Source organism: Apus apus, chromosome 3 (genome assembly GCF_020740795.1).
Source record: "Apus apus isolate bApuApu2 chromosome 3, bApuApu2.pri.cur, whole genome shotgun sequence".
Lineage (NCBI taxonomy): Eukaryota > Metazoa > Chordata > Aves > Apodiformes > Apodidae > Apus > Apus apus.
In genome coordinates, this window is record NC_067284.1 from 49,525,710 (window position 1) to 49,544,087 (window position 18,378).

The 18,378-nt window shown below is 41.2% G+C and overlaps 1 protein-coding gene across 2 annotated transcripts in view; it reads right to left on the bottom strand.

Annotated features, from left to right (window-relative positions):
* Positions 1-18,378, bottom strand: part of JAG1 (jagged canonical Notch ligand 1) — a 36,514-nt gene that overhangs the window by 15,558 nt on the left and 2,578 nt on the right. For both annotated transcript variants that reach the window (XM_051614841.1, XM_051614840.1), the window contains exons 3-5: positions 8,069-8,120; positions 2,423-2,677; positions 1,382-1,442 (exon numbers count right to left, since the gene is read on the bottom strand). In XM_051614841.1, coding sequence (XP_051470801.1) covers positions 1,382-1,442; positions 2,423-2,677; positions 8,069-8,120 — 368 coding nt within the window. The remainder of the gene's footprint in view (positions 1-1,381; positions 1,443-2,422; positions 2,678-8,068; positions 8,121-18,378) is intronic.

Genomic DNA, 18,378 nt, shown 5'->3' on the forward strand with positions numbered 1-18,378 from the left:
TATACTCCTCTTGACATCTGCCCCCTTCCAGCCCTCCCCCCGATACTTCCTACTACTTGCTAGGCTTTTTTCTTTTTTTAATTAAAAAAAGATTTAGATTTAGTATTCTGGGGGTTAACCAGCTTATATCAGTGCTGCTTAACATTAAAATCACTGAACATAAGCTGCAACAGTTCATCCTATGGCTGGACTTTCACTTTGCCATGTCTCTCATGGAGGATAAGAAGTTACTTCCTCTCTTATATTCACAGAATGTTCTTTGATGATTTTTTTGTTTGTTTTTTGAAGCATAGATGACAGGGATAGTGAGAAAGAATGAACCACTGTGCCTACTTATGCATCTTTATATTATATAGTCCATCAGACATCCCAGGTTTAGGTTTCGATTGAACTACAGCTCATGTAGTAAGAAAAGCAGTTTGCTTCATGCAAAAGTTTCAAGCAGTAGAGAATTCACCAAAGTTTGTTAGACAAAAATTACTCTGTTCCTTCAGACTTCTGAGTTTTCTTCGTGAATACCCAGACTCCACTTTTAACTCCTCCTACACAGGATCAATATCAACATTTTGTAACCTCAGAAGCCCTCAGTTCCCTATCGCATGTAAACAGATAGGATAAAGGGTTACATGAAGCAACTAAAAAACAGTTTGTTGATAAAGAATGTCCACATTTAATATCCATTAACCCTCTATTAGTAAGGAAAAAAGCTTCCCTGCACTGTAAATATATGCTGTATATTTTGAGGCATTCCAAATATTTAATTGCTGGGTTATGGATAAACTCTGCTTTTCACTGCCTCCTTGCCAGGACAGAACAGACTTCAAAGCACAGGAGTAAAATTCTGCATTCATTGGAGCTTACTGACAAGATTTCATCCCAGCTATTAACCTCTCAGCACTCAGAGCCTGGCTCACAATTTAACTAATCCCATTCTAAAGAATGCTTGACTTTTGCCTACTGATGGAAAAAAACAGGGGGTGGGAGCGAAGAAGTAGAAAAACAGTGAAAGGAAGAAGAGGAGAGGAAAGCCACCCTGTACTTCAGGCTTGTACTTGAAGAAGCTTATTAATCAGGCTGTTGAAAAAAACATACCCAGAAAACATTTGCAGTTTATGCAGAAACAATTCTCATTAGGCAGCTTTCACATGATTTATCCCATACCCCCTCCTCCAGTGCCACCACTTCACAAACCAAAAGCTTCTTAAAATTATCAGTGCACTAAAAGCCTGTCCCCCCCCCTTATTCTGGACAAGTCAGCATGAATCATGTGCTTGGTCAAAAACATGACTAAAAACATCCTCCCCTCCCCAATCCTATAGTTTAACATCACTTGTTTAATTATTTGGGGAGGTGGAAAACAGGGGGGAGAGGGAGCATTTACCTGCACTCGCCTGGAATTGTGCAAGAACCATGCTTGGGGCTACATCCCTGACGACAAATAGCTGTTAAAACAAAAAAGAAGAGTATCAACATGCTGCCTGCTTCCTGCATCTTCACACTCGTGGGAATGTTTTAATCTCTTACCAGCATTGTAATCCTACTAAATCCAAGGTTTTAACAAGTCCCTTGTATCAAGTCTACTGGAAGGAAAACCAAGGTAGGTGGTTCCCAGCAACAGGAAATGTATCAGCTAGCTTTGGAGAGGAATCATACCTAGCACTGTCCGAAGAGTAGTTTCTAGGCAAGAGAAACTGTCTCACCTTAGAGAGCTCCAAGTCACTTCAAGTCTACAGGTTTCCTTTTCTGTCTTTTGCAGTGGCTTGGCCCACTCTCCCTGCATTTACATCTAATTCAAAGCAACTTTTAACTACTCTGCATTTACTTTTGTGCCATATCTCTAAACAGACAGGCTATTAAGATGAGCGTCTATTTAAATTGCAGGTAAACTCAGTCAGCAAGACATGCCGATAATCTTCCTATTTGTAGTCCTGCTTTCTCTGAAATTACTTAGGATGTTGCCATTCCCTAATAAACATGTTAAACATCATCTCAGGCAGAACAAACAGCCTGGGACTTTTCAAACACCAAAGCTTTACACTTGCCAGGTCAGCTCTAAAACAAGTCTCTCCTTCCTGCTTGTCTTGAAGTTCTGCACCAAAGGGGAAATCCTTTTTGAAGTCAGGAGCAGAGCTCCCATTGAAGTCAATGGGCTGGGTTTTCTTCCCAAGGGCAAAGATGTGAATAATCAGAGAAACAACAGATCTGCTAAGTGCCCAGTACTTGTCAGACCTCTCCAAGATTTTAAAACAAGGCACAAACTACTCTTCTCCTAGTTCTCTGTGCAAAGAGTTACTCATTTGTCCCATCAGTCCTTCGCCCTGTTGTCTGCACAGACTGATCACTAAATTGCAACCTGAATACAGAGCACTCAAATCCTACCCAAGCCTGCCCAACACTCAGGGCTCAACCATTTGTCACAAACCTTTGTTGCATTCTGGTCCCATCCAGCCTTCCAAGCAGGTTTTGTTGCCATTCTGATCACAGGTATGGTGAGTGAAGAAGTCATCTCTTGGTCGACAAAACTTGTTGCAGCCAAAGCCATAGTAATGTTCTGCACAAGTCACACGGATTTGATACTCGAAGTGGGCAACGCCTGCGTTATGTTTCAAAGTCTGCCACTGACGGCTTGGATTGATCATGCCAGAGTGGGATGCCTTCTCAATAATGCGATCAGGATCTAGAAGTCAGCAGAGATGTCAGAGTTAGAACTTCATTTAGGTATCATTACCTCCCACATCACAGCTCTCTAGGTGCGCAGACAAGACTCTGAGGCAGCCAGTTGGCTTTATTAATTTTCTGTTTGAGAAAGTAAGATAAGGCTGCCCTGAAGATACAAAGCATTAACTGAAACACAGATGCAGCATTATCAAACTGAACAAAGCATGAAATCAAAAGGGACTGTTAGGTTACTGCCAATCACTTGTCCCTTCTGCAGTTTGAGGATATCCAATAAGAATCATACAGTTCGCGATTAAAGCAAGTTCAGCTGCTTTTACTTTTAGCTCCAATAGATTGGTACATAATGCGGTTTTTCAGGCTTCTCCATTAATGGTACTAGTTTTGTTTTTAACTGGAAAAATTACGAAAACATCCTAGTACAATAGCCTAATAAAGCAATGTCTACAAACGGAACATAAGCACCACAAAACGTCTGCAGCCTTCTGGGACTTTGGTGTAAACACTGAACTGAAAACTAGCAACTCTGGCATTCAGTTGACATCAGTGATCCCACCAGGTTTTGGCTGAGAAATGCTGCGGAAGTTCTCTCCTCAGATGTTAGCTGACACTAAAAACTCAAGACTACCAGAGCTCCAAGCAAAGAACTCAAATTACTGCATATATGAGCCACAGACCCCCCTTCTCTCTAAAGAGCATTTTAGAGTTTAGACTTTTTACTCGACATTTAGTTCTAGCAAAAGTCTTCTGGCCTTTAGAGTCCTACCACTGTCTAAATTATGGCTTGAAATAATAATATTTTACATTAGCTCAGAACATTGTATATATCTGTAGTATTTCACTTTGTAGTCTAGGTCTTGTGACTTAAATGATCTGACACTGCCTTACAACCTGCTGCTAGCAAGCACTTGACTGCCGAGTGAAAGTTTATTATAAAACAGCCAAAATACCCTTGCAGACACGGTACAAAACCAAAAATAAGTACTAGGCTGCACTGTTCTGTATATGGGAGTGTAATCCAGCAACTGAAAAATTTTAGGTAGAAAGGCAGCTTGCCAATGATGTTAGGAAGCAGCATGTGAGGCACTGACACATTCAAGTGTTAAGAATTAAAACATACTTCTGTTCAGCTTGTTCTTCCAACAATTACAAAAGGAAGTTTGGGGATTTTACATAAAGCAGACCTGAAGACTAATGAAGTAGCTACATCAAGTTCCAGATTACAGTTTTTAATCTAAAATACTTTTAAATGTATTGCTAAGGACCTTTACTTTGTAGCTTTCAAAATGAACTTCCAAACAGGCTTCTCAAGCCTCAGATACCCATTGTCAGTTCACCACTAGATCCTGCCTGCTCATCTGCTGTTTTTGAATAAAGTTAAGTCAAAGCACTTGCTGCACAACCACAGAAGAGTGTCAATACCCACACACTATAAGCATTTACCCATTTTGGGGGGTATTCTTGGCTTTAGACCACAGCAGTCATTACGTGTTTACAGTGTGAAATTAAGGGCAGCAACTACTTATTCACCTTCTGGTATTTCTGGTTCTGTAATATTTTCCATTTAAATAAGTTTTTATTACTCATTGGCACTAAGCCCCCAACCCCACATCTATGCATAAGACTTTCAAATGCATGCAGGCCTTTATTAATTTAAATCCTATTCACAAGTAAGGTAGATGCCTAAGGACTTTTACATACTGGTATATCCAGAGCAATATCATGTCCTGTACTGTGCAGGTGTAAGGCTCTTAGATCTCATCAACAAGATTACTGACTAATTCTAAGAGGTACTTAAGCAGATGCATATCTGTTTGTCTTGAATGGGGCTAGTCAAGCGATTAGAGTTCACTCATGCGTACTGGAGATGGCTTTGCTGCACTTGCCAAGATTACACCCCAATCTACAGCTCAGTTGGAAAGCAAAAGCATTTCCCCAAATACCGAGGCTGTGCATAAAGACATCCTGTTTCTTGCGAGTAAAACAACTCTATCCTTTTCTCCTGCAAGTGGCAGAAGGGGAATAATGCTCAATTTAGTTTTGCAAAACAACCCCTCCCCTCCACACACACACACAGTTTCTTTTCCAGTCTTTTCCAGTTCCCTGTTGGCAACATACCACTGACAGCTATTTCAGTCCTTGGCACCAGAAAAACAATCGCCTTGGAAGAGAGATCTCTCCTCTTGCTTCTGCTCTATCATTCTTGCCCTATCTGCCAGCTCATTAGGAAGCGTGTCCTTGCTGTATGTCTATGACATCTCTCTCCAGCTCCTGGCTCTTTTGAGCCCTTAACCACAGGCTGAACTCAAATGGAAACATCCTTATTAGTCCACTGGACTTAATTTTTAAAGGCTCAGATGAAAACCAGCTGCAATTTCACTTTGGATCATGGCTGAAACATCTCTCATTTGGTACACATTATAAAGCTACCACCATACATTTACATTCAAGTAATTCCATTAGCCATCACCCACAGTTTTCACAATTAAGCATTGGCATGTTCCTTCTTGCAGAGAAATTTCTCCACCCTTCCCTATTCCCACCTGTTAGCAGGCACTTACACAAGCATGCTGACCCAGACTTCAGGGAAGGCATTGCAACAGCTCTTCCATTCTTAGCCCACACCAACAACGGTTTAAGTTTTATAGTAAACAATCCCAAAGCAGCAGACTGGTTAAGTAAATAAAAAGAAGTCCTCAGCCAGGCTTGAGAGAAAGCAATCATCCTAACTCCTCTGACATCATCTGATTCAGAAGCGCTATGCTTTGATGGAAAGGTTAGAGGAAACATTAAGCAATTAGAAAGTGATGAAGTGGAAGAGAGAGACCTTCTGTACACCTTTAGTTTCCCCTCTGTATGTTGCTGTAAGTTTGTTGACTTCATTTGCTTTTTGTGGCTACATTTCAAAGCTATGAATCTGTCTTTTTACTCAGTGGACAACATCAGAGATTTTAGGCACGAGGAAATTTGCAATTTGACCGCCCACCTTTGTTTTTCAGTGGTCCAATTTCTGGAAATTATAACAACCCATCATCAGGAAACAACAACAAAAAAAGCCCAGACTCCTCTAAACTGTTTGGGTGGCCAAGGACACCACAGTTATTTTTTAAAGTCTTTGTTTCAGACAACTTCCAGCTTGGTTTACATTGTGCTGAAGTCTCTTATGCCCAACTGGAATTCACATGCAACTGATACCAGTAATTTACAATAGCTCTTTGACATAGTTTGAGATGCAATGTCAGCCCCATTAGCTTTATGTATGAAGCGACAGTAGCAAGATGGCATCCAGACAAGAACCAGAGTAAGAAAACCATTTAAGTTGCATCTTGGCTCCAACAAAGCACGATTCTCATCAACTTCAGCAGGGCCAGAATTTAACAGCAAGCCACTCTTGGAAGGGAGACAAGAGAAAGTATGTGGTAAAGGGAACGTAGGAGGAGTGGAATGTAGAGGGGGGAAGGAAGCATCCACTCCAGGATCTCCTAAGGACTGCATTGATCAGAGGATGCTAGAGCTATGGAAAAGTTACACAAAGACTACTAAATCCACCATTGGGTTTTTTGTTTGAGAGCTCTCACAGAGTCCTTACAGTTCAGTAGTAATTAGGGTAGAAGAAAATTATGGACATCAAAAAAATACTCATCACATAATATGATGATAATTGTTTAGTTCTAATTATTTCCTTAACTAGTTCTTCAAGACTTATTTCTTCAGCTATGGGAAAGCTAACTTCAAGTAAACTGATGCAGTACACAGGAAAAGCTTTGTGCAATGGAGTGACTGAAGTGACCTACAGATGGATGTGTGACAGCAAAGCTAGTGCAGGAATGCAAATCAGGAACATATGTAAGAACATGTCTGCACTTGGTCAAATGTACTGCTGAGAAATGAGGCAATTTTTTCTGAAGACAATTGTACTTCCAGAACATGAAAGCAAAGAAAGGGTTCATTGTGTAGCTTTGGAACTGGAGTTGTTTAATGAAAAAAGATGAGCTCTAATAATAGTAAAAATGGTAGAGACCCAGTCTGAGAAAACTCTCAGAACCTACTGTAAACAAGACCTTAATTTTGAATTCAGGCATCTTTCATTTTTAATATAACTCTGCTGCTGTAGCAATCTATTTTCTGCTCCTCCATAAAACATACTGTAGTCAAGAGCCAAGATGTTTCCCAGCCACTGCTCCACGGCTGTGCTGCAGTAAGGCTTGGAATCACAGGTACTGCAACAGTGTTGGAGGTGGCCAGTTGCAAAGCAAACCGTGGCTATCACTGACAGGTGCCATGAGTCATCTGCAACGGACAACTTCTTTTCTAGAACTAAGAACTAACAGGACATCCCATGTATACATAAAAAGGAAATTGAAGAGTAGGTATGTGCAGCAAGGCTCCCAGCCTCAAAGGCCATTCCCAAGCAGTGTACTCTTCACTAGTTAAAATCTAACACCACAACACCGTGCACATTTCTCCAAGGCCTTAATTTGGGAAGCATGAAGTCCATTTCATTACTGTGTGGCTATCATCTGGCATTCCAAAGCAGACTACAAGAAACTGTTACAAGATTTGTGTAAGACCACAGTGCTGCCGCTTCCTTGTTGAAGGAAAAGGCTTGCTGTGTCAACAAAAGATTTATGAGTTCAGATTCCTACTTTCTCCTGTGGCTTTTACCACACACCGTTACAGCCTTAGATTGAAAAATAGAGCTAATTTTGCCCACCTGCTTCAGTTAACAGTAAGCAGAACAGCTCAAAAGACTCTGTGCAGCAGAAAAAGCTTAGCAGAAAGTTTCTGAAATAATCCAAAGACATTCCAGGGGAAAGATTCCCACCGTTGATTTCCAGTCAGTTCTGCCAGGTGGTGGCTGGTAAATATTTTTCAGCCCCTGAATAGAAATCCCTAGACATCCAGCTCCCAAGGAAAAAGTGGTAGTCAGTCCCATTTCTCATCTACAGTCATTAGAAGGGTATCTATAACAATTCTTATGGAGATTTTGTTTGTTGGTTTTTTTTAAGCAGCATGTTCTGAGAAGCAAATAATTTATAGAGAGGTCACAAGTCAACAAGACTTAGGCTTCTAAATATCACTAATTAAAAAAAATCCAGACCTGGAGAAGCCCCTTGGCTTTTATTCTCCCTTAAGAGAGAGAGGGAATTAACAGCATCTATTTTTAGGCATCAAACCATTGGTGCCTCGGTGAGCAAGCTACTCACCCTCTACTGGCAACATGAAGGAGACAGGCTGCTACAGAGCCTGAAGTAGTTGCTCTAAAGTGTCTGAGGGAGAGCTTTTCTGTCGCCTCATGTCCTGCACAGTAAGCAAAGGACTACTAAATGCCTTTCTATGGACAGGAAATCAAGGTGCCCAAATTAAGCAGACAAGCAGAATGAATACTTACTAGTGGAGTTATCATTGTAATCCCATGCCTCAACAAGCAATGTGTAGGATCTCTGCAAAAGAGAAACAGGAGTTAGTTTCAAAGTCACACATGACTGAGAAAAAAAACCCAAAACAAACACAAAACAAACCAATTTTAATTAAAAAGAAAAATCCTGATCTCTACCCTAAGATGGAATACTGGAAAACATAAATAGGTAATAGATTATACTTGAGACAAACATGATCTGCTTGAAACCCCATAAGCTACCTTATCCAGTCCGACTTAGAAGACCTTTCACCTTGGCTAGCTCATCTTTGTCATCATTAATGCATCTTAGGTACTTAACCAGAAGTACAACCTTTGACATTGTGCTGTAGCAACAACAAAGCATGTGTGGAAGAAATGCACAGGGAAGACAGAAAACATGGCAGCATCCAAAAAAAAAAACAACACACAACAATAAACTAAACCAACTCCCCACCCTCAAAAACTGCTTCAAAAGAATTTCAGTTACAGAAAAGTAGTCTTGATGTCCCTTCCCCCAACCACCCTGAAAGCAAGAAGTGTTGCTAAGATTACTGTGCTCTGCCTTGACAGCACGATCTCTAGGGACTTTGCCTTTCAGCACCCCCTTTGAAAGCTTTGTCTGCACGAGGGCCATCACAGCTCCCACAAGTATCAGGTAACTGAGGGAAGAACTGATGGAGATGGGGAGGGGGTGGGGTGAGAGAGAAGCATTGTAAAACAAAGGCTAAGATCAGACTATTTAGAAGAGAAGGGAAAGGGAAGACGCACTATCCACCTCGAGTCACATTTACAGACAAACTAATCTGCCAATGAGCTCTCTAGCACTCCAGTAATAATAATCATAAGCATAAACTAACTGAAGTGACTCCATGGGTTGGAAAGATGCCAGCTATTACATCTAAGCCACCTTTATCTCCTATCCTAACTTGAGAACAAGAGCCATTAAAACATCTCCTCCCCCAGCTCTACTGTGAGATATTATTATCCAAGCTGTATCTTTCCAAATCGCCATTTAGCCAGCCCTATCCAAACTTACAGAATGATTCAAAACCAAAACACATACACTCCCAAAAGAAAAAAAAAAAGCGGAGAAAAAATTAAATATAAGTAAAAAGTATAATAGTAACTATAAACAAAGCGATAAATGTAACAACTTTGTGGTGATGAGAACAATAATAGAACAAATAAAAAGTCTCCATTAAAGGTTTTGATGCTTTGTCATAGAAGCCATACATCAGAAGGTTTATTTCTTCATAACTGTACATCTGTGCTCAGTCACAGTCTGCTCATTTGTGGCCTGCAGTGCTTAACACCCTTTTTGTAACAGAAAACAAAATACAGTTCTGCAAAGAAGCTGCTTACAGGGCGTAAGCGTAAGGCAGACCTCAAATTCCTTAAGAGGACAGGAAAAAAAATAATTAAAAGGAAAAAAAAAAAAAAGAGTTGAAGCAGACTGTTTTCTCACGACTGGACACAGCATGTAGCCTCTGAATGAAAACCTAGTTTGTGATGGACACCGGCTTGGAATATAGCCTAAATATGTTTCATATTCAAAGCAGACTAGGATTCCATTTCGTTCACTGATAACTGTGGGAAAATGCTTCAAAAAGTAAGCAAAGCTGGGCAAGCCGAGACACGCACCCAAACTTCTATGCAGAGGCTCCATTGGTCCAAACCATTTTTTGTTAGTATTTCATGAAAGTTACATGATATTTGTTACTATTCTAGATAATATCTGTCCACTTGAAAGAAACTTTGAATATAAAACACAACACGATCATTTAACATCAGTTAAAGCAGATTTAAGGAGCCCTTACACAAGTCAGAGGTAAAAAAAAAATTAAACAAAACCAAAATAAAACTCCTGAGCCATATTACAGCTATAGATGGCACTATCTTGGGTGCTTCCTCACTGGTTTAATTACCAACATTGAGAAGCACAAGCACAACATGTTACTGCAAGCTTGCAAAAATATTATGATATAAAGAATTAATTATGGCAACTAGCACTACTTCCAATAAAGTTAAGGATGTTTTCCTTTCGGCCTTGCATAATTGTTTTGGAAGATATTTTGTCTAAACTCATAGCAACAGTTCCCGGTTGGTTCTCAGGACTGTTTACCAACACACCTAGCCCTTAAGGAAAGGAAAGGCTGAATCCTAGCTTTAAGTGCTACTGTTGCTAGATACTTGTGTGACCACTTTCCAACACCACACGGGAGTTTGTTTACAGGAAGCAGATGCTGCTAGTTAACTGGATGGAAACAAAATACAGAGGGAATAGATCTACCCTAGCAATTCCCTTGTTTCTGTGTGCCCTCTCTCACCCCATCTGAATATTTTAAATGAAGAATCCCGGTTCTGAAAAGGGATGATACAAAGAATGGCAGTTTAATCTCTTGGCTCTGCCCCTCTCAGCACGGGACAAAGGACAAGACTTTGTGTTCAAGATGGGACACTTCTAAACAAAAGACACACAGACACCCACAGCCACACAACAGTAGCCAGCCTCCCTAAACAATCCAACTATCACATACCTCTTGCCAATTCCACCATCCCCTCCCCCCGAAAAAGCAGGTCAGTGCAAAGACTGCACTGTTGAGATTTTTTTTTTTAAGTGCATATCATCCCCACTCTATAGATCAACAATTCAGATATCTCAGGAATGACTACTTATAGTGTGGAGGTTTAAGTTTTCCCATGCCCATAGATGACCTCTGCCCATCTTTGAATAAATATATATATCCAGACACCAGAATTCCCCGTCATGCACCTTACTCCATCAAAGCAATGTCCTAGGCAACAAGGCAGCAGTGAACTTTCCAGAGTCACACCCAATTAGCCACTGTAAACCTGAGCTTGACCAGAAGGCAAGGATTCTGGCTTAAGAGGAAAGGCAGCTTGACAGGAACAGCAAGCTGGCACACTTTGCAGAACATCCAGAGTCTGGTCAGCCCAGAGGACTGAAAGGCAGCAAAACTCCTATGAGTTAAGCCATGAGAGGTGGAAATGGTTAAATTCACACTCCAAAAAACAAAGTAAGCACGAACGGGTTAAGAGCTATTTTCCTGAAGACACCACAATTTACTTTCGATCCATTGATAATATAACTCAAGAATGACTCTGGAGACCCCAAAATCCACCACAAACTGTTCCTTTTAATGGTCTGAAAGGGCAATGCAATCTCTTCTCTGGTTATTTAAATTAAATACTAGCAGCTGGAGGTAAGCAGAAGGTGTTTAAAACTCCTGGGTTGACTACCTTCTTTCCTCCCTTCATCCATCCAAAAGAGGAGTTTTTGTACTTTGGCTTCCAAAAGCATTCTGCAAGTCAGTGGGACAGAGCAAGATTAAAACATCAGGCTCATTATCAGAAGGACTGCCTCCTTTTTGAAAGAGGTTGCAACTAGTCAAACTTCTTTTCCTCCTATCCTTGTGGTTTAACCACGCAAGAGCTTTGCTGAGCATGTGAAACCATGACTAGACAAATGCAGTGGGAAGTTTGCATTCTGAATGTTGCGCCTGCTCCTCCTCTGCCAAACAAGGAGAGCAGGTTAAGCCCAGCAATATTCTCCTCGTGCTCTGCCAGCCACACACAGCTGTGAAGTTTGAGAACAGTGCTCACACCCTGCCTGCATCCCAGGGAAGAAGGCTAGGAGGCCAGCACACTGTCACAGCTGGCCACAGCTAATTGCCAAGAGCTCCAGCAATGCCTCCTCCTTTCAGCTGGAAGGGGGTGAGATAGGGAAGACAAAAACTGAGGAGTAGTTGAAAGTGCCCGAGGGCCAGGGAACAGGGCATCTCTGAGCAGAGTTAAGGCTAGTCACAAATCCACTTCCTCTAAGCATCAGCAAGTCTCTCACTTGGGTACCCCTGTTGCCACAAGACAAGCCATGATGACGCTATACAGATGTGTCGCAACGTCATGCCATGGTCAGCCAGACAACGTTGACAACTGAATATTCCTTTGAAGGAGTTGAAGACAACTGGCTCCTCATGCAGAGGAGATACTGACATATTTGGGAAAAGAAGGGAAACCACCTAACCCTTTGTCGAATGCAACACCATCAAGAAGCTCTTCTCTGGGCCAGCCTACAAAAGGGTAAGGCAACACCCTATAAAGCTGTTACTCTCTCAGCCCTGTGTATATAAACAGTCTAAGCTGTAACAATCTCATGCCTCAGAGTCCATGGCCAAGAGCTAAGCTGAACCTCAAGCAGGCAGCACAGCCAAAAGCCTCATCAGAATATGCCCACATGAAAACAGAGCACACTGTTCCTTCAGTTTTCATTTTGAGTAGTTTCTTCATTGCTGTTAGCACCGGTAAACACTTCATTGCCACATAAAGGAGAAGACATGAAAACAAACTTAGCTATATTAGCAGCTTTCAGGAGAGACTTCCCCTCCCCCCCACCCTGTTCTGCCTCAGCACAAGCCAAGCCAGTAAATGAAGTCAAGACCTTCTCCGTGATACAGCTGCCACCCTTCTGCCAAATGATGAAGGACACAAAAAGTACCGCTATCCAAACTATGCATACGCTTAAGCATCCAGTAAACCAGGCTGATCTCTGATCTGGCAAGCCTGCTGGAATAATGAGTATCCTGTGAATACATAATGTGCTGAAGTTGCCATTATGTGAAGTAAGTCCATGGTTTGTCTGGGAGCCGAGCAATGCTGAGTCCACTGCTGCTTCCTGTTGCTTGTCCTGTATTAGCATTATTTTTGGATAGGCCCCATTATGTTCTGTAATCCTCACTGCAGTCAGTATGGCCACACTATTGTTCTTGGTTAATATTAGCAGTCAATGCCTCTGTCTGGGTGGCCGGACTACAATGTATTCCTATCATAAAACTAGCATGCATTAACTGAACAATGTACTGGGATAGAGTGGGGAGACTTGGGGTGCTCCCTCCTCCCCTCCTTTAAAAAAAAAGGTACAGCGCCTCTTTTTTTCTCCCCTTTCTTCTTAAACTAGTGATTTTAAGTTACCTCAGCTAGCAGAGTACATTGTACGACAACAGCATTTTTATGAGTGCCTTATCTCCTTAAAGAGTTACTTTCTCACAGATCCCCATTAGTCAAAGGCTAGCAGGTAGGCCAAAATGTCAATGGTTGCTTTCAACATTCCCCAACAAGCAGATTACCTGCTCTTATCAGTTCCCCTACCTGTTTAAAGCATCCCACTGATAATTAAATGCACCAGTTACAAAAGGGTGGCAAGGTTAACAGAGGGAATACCTAGTAGCCAGCCAAGCAAAACAGCCAGGTTCACATAGAGCAAGCCTGAACAAGAAGCCTTTCTACTTATTTACCTAAGTGCATAAGAACTGGGTTGAGCTGGTAAAGGACTCTGGATGTTTGACTATTTACAAACCACTTTAACCACTTCTATTCACATTTTACAGTTTCTTCTGAATACTACAATAATGAGTGTAATTTATGCTGCACAACAGCGACCACAGAACCACAAGCTCCATGGAATAACAAGAAATGAACACAGCAGCTTCTAGTTTTGATACCTTTCCCCATGGTAAGGCATATGTGTTACCAGCTAAAATTATCAGAACTGCACCCATTAACACTGAAAATATGTATCCATCAGCAGAAATGCAGTCAAATTTAGTTTGAATTTTCAAAACCAATCTTGTCATTAATATTACCTACACAGAAATACTTATAAGAACTGTAGGGTAAGGTTTCTGCATGTGCTGCAGGGCATCACACTTTAGAACTGAATCTGGAGTAAGTGCCACGTATGAGAGTGCAAGTCTCTCGCAGGGCACATCATCTCACTTCATTAGCTAAGGCCCAATTTTACTAGCTTCAGAACTAGTTTACTTATATTCCAGCCTTTAGTCTGCAATGCAGCAGCAAGTTTTTCACTTAACTAGAATTTTAAGCATAAAGCATCAATTTTATGCAACTCATTTTCAGACATGCAGACTTCCAGCTGCATGAACAAGCATGCAATGCTGGATGCATGTAGTCTGAGAAAGTTTTGAGATAAGCTTCAATGCCAGGCCCAATCCAGCTGCCACTGAAGCTAAAACTGGAGCAGGCCTTTATTATAACAAAAACAAAAATTCTTGGAGCAGGCAAGATGAGGATTTATTTTTAGACATATTATGGTAATATAGTCAAATGGATTTACCAGTAAGATGAAGTTCTGAACTGACTGGAATACAAACAACTCTTAAGAACATGTAAGTAGTCCAAAACCTCTGAATGGATGTACTGCTTCTCTGCAGTCCTAGGAAAAAAAACAGTCTCGTGGATGCTAATTACGCTTCAGATGTCACTTAAATACTCTCAGTTCCGTTTTGGATAGTAATCCTTCAGCACTTTGAGTGATGAAGATTTATTCTTAACTCATTAGTCAACATAAATGATGCAGTTTGGATTTCATTAATATGATGCAGCTTGTTAGAACAAAAATTTCTTCTGATCTGCCCATGCTGAAGGATGACTTACCAGGCATTCTTTTAAGAAAAACTTGAACAATACCTAGCATTTGCTCTGCAAGCTTTCAAAAAGTTTACTGGAGAGAAGGAAAAACAAAATCTAAAGACAAGCTTTAGTTTTATGACTGTGACCTACTGTGTGTTATTTTCTTTGGAAAAAAAGAAAAGCAAAAAAAAAAGCAGTTGAATGAAGTTATGCTTTTCACTCAGATTCAAAAGACTGGTACTTTAGTATCAGCTGCAAATTAGTGTTTTGGAAGCCTCTTGTGTCAAGACAGGGAGAAAAAGTTCATTAAGCTGAAAAAACACTAAAGCTCTTTCATTATCTCTTTTTGGCCAGAGAAAACAATGCCTACCCAGAAAACATATTTTATGTCTTCAGGAACCACCAGCAGAAAGATTTGTTATTAAAAAGGGGAAAGACTGACTTATTTTTTAGAGTACAGTTGAAATAAGTGTTCAAAAGCCTTTTTAATTATATTTTATGCTAAAGTCATTTAGATGCTGGAACATTTTTTTCCACATCAGTAGTTTCCTGGTGTGTTGGTGCAGTTGGCCCCAATATTAAATAATTACAAGGATCATAATTTCAGGATAAACAAGGCATTTGAAATTGGAGCTATGCATACCAAAGGAGTTGCCAAGTTTGACCTCCTTCTTATTCACAGTCTTGCCAAACCCCCAAAAAGATCTTTCTTTACATAAAAGCAAAGTTCAGTGCTGAGCTTCGCTTCGTTAATTCATGTACAGCTCCCCTAAGGTACAGCACATATCACACTATTTTTTCAGAAAGGCAAGCTATTTATGTCAGAGACAAGCATGTGTCTACCATGAAACAAAACTTGTTGAGACAGACTGCGACAAGTGGAACATGGAAATTCTTTTGTTCCATACTTTTCTATATGGCTTCGTAAGCCAGGTTTGCCTGTCAAGAGAGTCACTAGTCTCAAGATGAATGCAAGGCTACATGGTTTTTTTTTAATTACTCATCATCATTATTATTCTTTCAATTTACGAAGAATTGCTAGCTACTGCAGGGGCAGCTTTCTGATGCACTCTAGTTTCTTTATGCTGCTCTGCTGCCCTGTATCCTAGCAACTTACTTAAACCTCCCATCACTTAATTTATGGCCCACCATCTCCACACCCATTACTCACAGGGGTACCTATCAAAACTGACAAGAGCAAACCACGTAAGTTATTAATAAGACTCCAACACTTCAAATCTTCATTACAACTGCTATAACTACCGGCCAAATCTCACAATACTTCTAACACACACCTTTCTCTTTTCTTCCTCTCTTGCAAGATGAATGAAGACCTCTAATGCAATATAACTGTTTTTCACAAAAGGTGTGAAAGGGCAGCTTGACATGGGAAGAGATTATTTTTTTTTAAAGTAGTCATGGCAACAAGACTTCTTAAGCAACCTGGTCTAGTGGGAAGTGTCCACCCCATGGCAAGACAGTTGGAACTATATGATCTTTATGGTCCATTCCAACCCAAACTGTTCTGTTAATCTATGTTACTGACTCAAGCTGGAACATCCAAGAAAAGCCTCCCTCAGACAGCAGAACACAAAACAATACATATTCAGAGATGAGCATGAATTTTCAAGCGCAACAAGATTAACATTTCAGTCTAGTTCCTATTTACCTTTACTGTAATTTTCAGTTGGATGCATTCAAAGACAACTCTCATGATTAGCTGTTTGGTAAATGCAATGCTGCTTTCAAGCTTTTACTCAAGTCAAGAGTGTTCACCCGTTTAAAGAAATCTTTTTATGTTCCGAAATTTCAGCATCAGATTTGAGTTGACTAATTAAGTTTACTACTTTATCTGTAGAGCTTTTAAAACGCCTAAAATGATTTGTGTACACAATTTTAGTACAAATAAAAGCTTTGCCACATTAGATATTCTTTTGTTCAAATGCCATTTGAAATTCACAATGGCTAGCATAAAGCTGTGTCCTCTGCAAGTTAGAGCTGGGAGGCAGGCTCAATAACTGCAGACAGACTACCATCACAACCTTAAAAAGTGCATTTCTGCATGTGAATTTGCAAAAGTTTATTCCAAAAATTCCAGTCTTAGGTACCGGAGTGTCTGAAGCTGTTGAGTTTTACACATTACAAAGGCTGCACCGGGGTTTTGCTGCTGCTGCTCTAGGATTCCAGTGCTCAATTAGATTCAGCAGGACAATAGAAGCATTTCTTTCACTAAGATGCAGGCAAGCTTAAGAAACTTCTCACAGGGTCCCCACCCCCTAGGCACAGATTTCCTTTCCAAATTCTATGAAGGGAGAGGTTGTTAGAAGAAACATAAACAGTTTTCATATATTTTTTTATATGCATACTCATATCTTCAGATTCAAGGCACTCAAACTACTGGGAGCAGGGTAGGGGGGCTCGGGCTTAAAAAAAGAAAATCCTTTATGAACCTGACTTTTCTGAAAACAGACAAAATCTGCAACTCAAGCACTGCAGCCATTGGCAGAGCTTCAAATACCTCAGATTTTTACAAAGCCCTTTATCCCTTTGATGGCATATTTGATAACAGTTTTATCTCATTTCATGTTAGAGAAAAAAAAAAAAAAAGAGAAAGAGCAAGAAAGGAAGGACTTGTACTTCCAACAGAGAACACTTTTGTTAACTCTGCTATTGTACTTTGTAATACTATCTCCTTAAAAATGCAGACTTGATTTCACCCTTGTGTCTCTCCAGCCCTCAATACTCCAGAAGCCACAACTGACAGCAGAGGCAGGTAGGAGGCAGCACAGGACATTTCAAGAACACATGGCTGCCTGCAGTACTTGGCCGAAGGACTACAAAGTGGGTGTCTACACCACAACTGGAGAAGGAATGCTTTTTGGGGCGGGCTTCTTCCCTCCTCCCTCTCCCCCCGCAGAAAAAAAAAAAAGTCCAGGCCCTCCCAGCAACCAGTCCTTATCTGACTAGGAAGGGCCAAGCTTTGGAGGGAGCGGAAAGTCTACGCATGCTTCCACCTCGCCAGCAGCGATAGTGACAAGAGGATAGGAAACACGATTCACCCCTCCCCTGCGTGCACATGAGAGCCCTCCTCCCCTCGCAAAAATGACCTTAGGCATCTAGGTTAGGATGACTGGATCTTCAAAACTGCTGAGCATCAACATATCCTAAGGCAGTCGGTGGGAACTTGTCTGCTCAGCACCTTTGGAGAAGGGGAGGGGGGGGGAAAAAACAGTTTTGTTTCCTAGGTGATCTCCAAATAGGAGTTTTAGGAATATAAATTTGGGAGTTTTCAGCTTTCATACCACAACACCCCAGAGAGCCACCTCAAAAGACAGAGTGTCGTGTGTGCATGAGAGCCCCCCAGATCAGTCACCCTCAGTTTTTGCTTGCCTGCAGGCAGCACTGCTGGGCACAAAGCAAGGCACCTCCTGCCATCCGAGGCCATGGCAGCCTTCTCTGTCCAGAAACCCTATGACTCTGGTGCCTGCATCTGCAGGTCTGTCTGTCCCGGATTGTAGCTGTTTTGGCAAAGACAATCCTCAGCTTCTGTGCAGTGAGGACTCCTCTATAGAACTGACCACATCAAAGTGTCAACCCTCTTAAGCACCTCAGAAGGAACAAGCAGCACTAAAGTCTAAGCCAGGCTTCTTCACATGCCCCACAACAAGGCAGGATTCAGCTAACGAAGGGGTCACCCATCCTCCATCTCACTGCTCTGTGAGGCTGACCTGTATTTGCTACAGCAGACAACACTGGGAAAGTGCCCCGCAAAAAGCCCCACCTCCCTTGAGCCATGGAGTTTTGCACACAACTAGAAGGAAGCCATGGACCACAGAGGCAAGCAGTCAGGATAA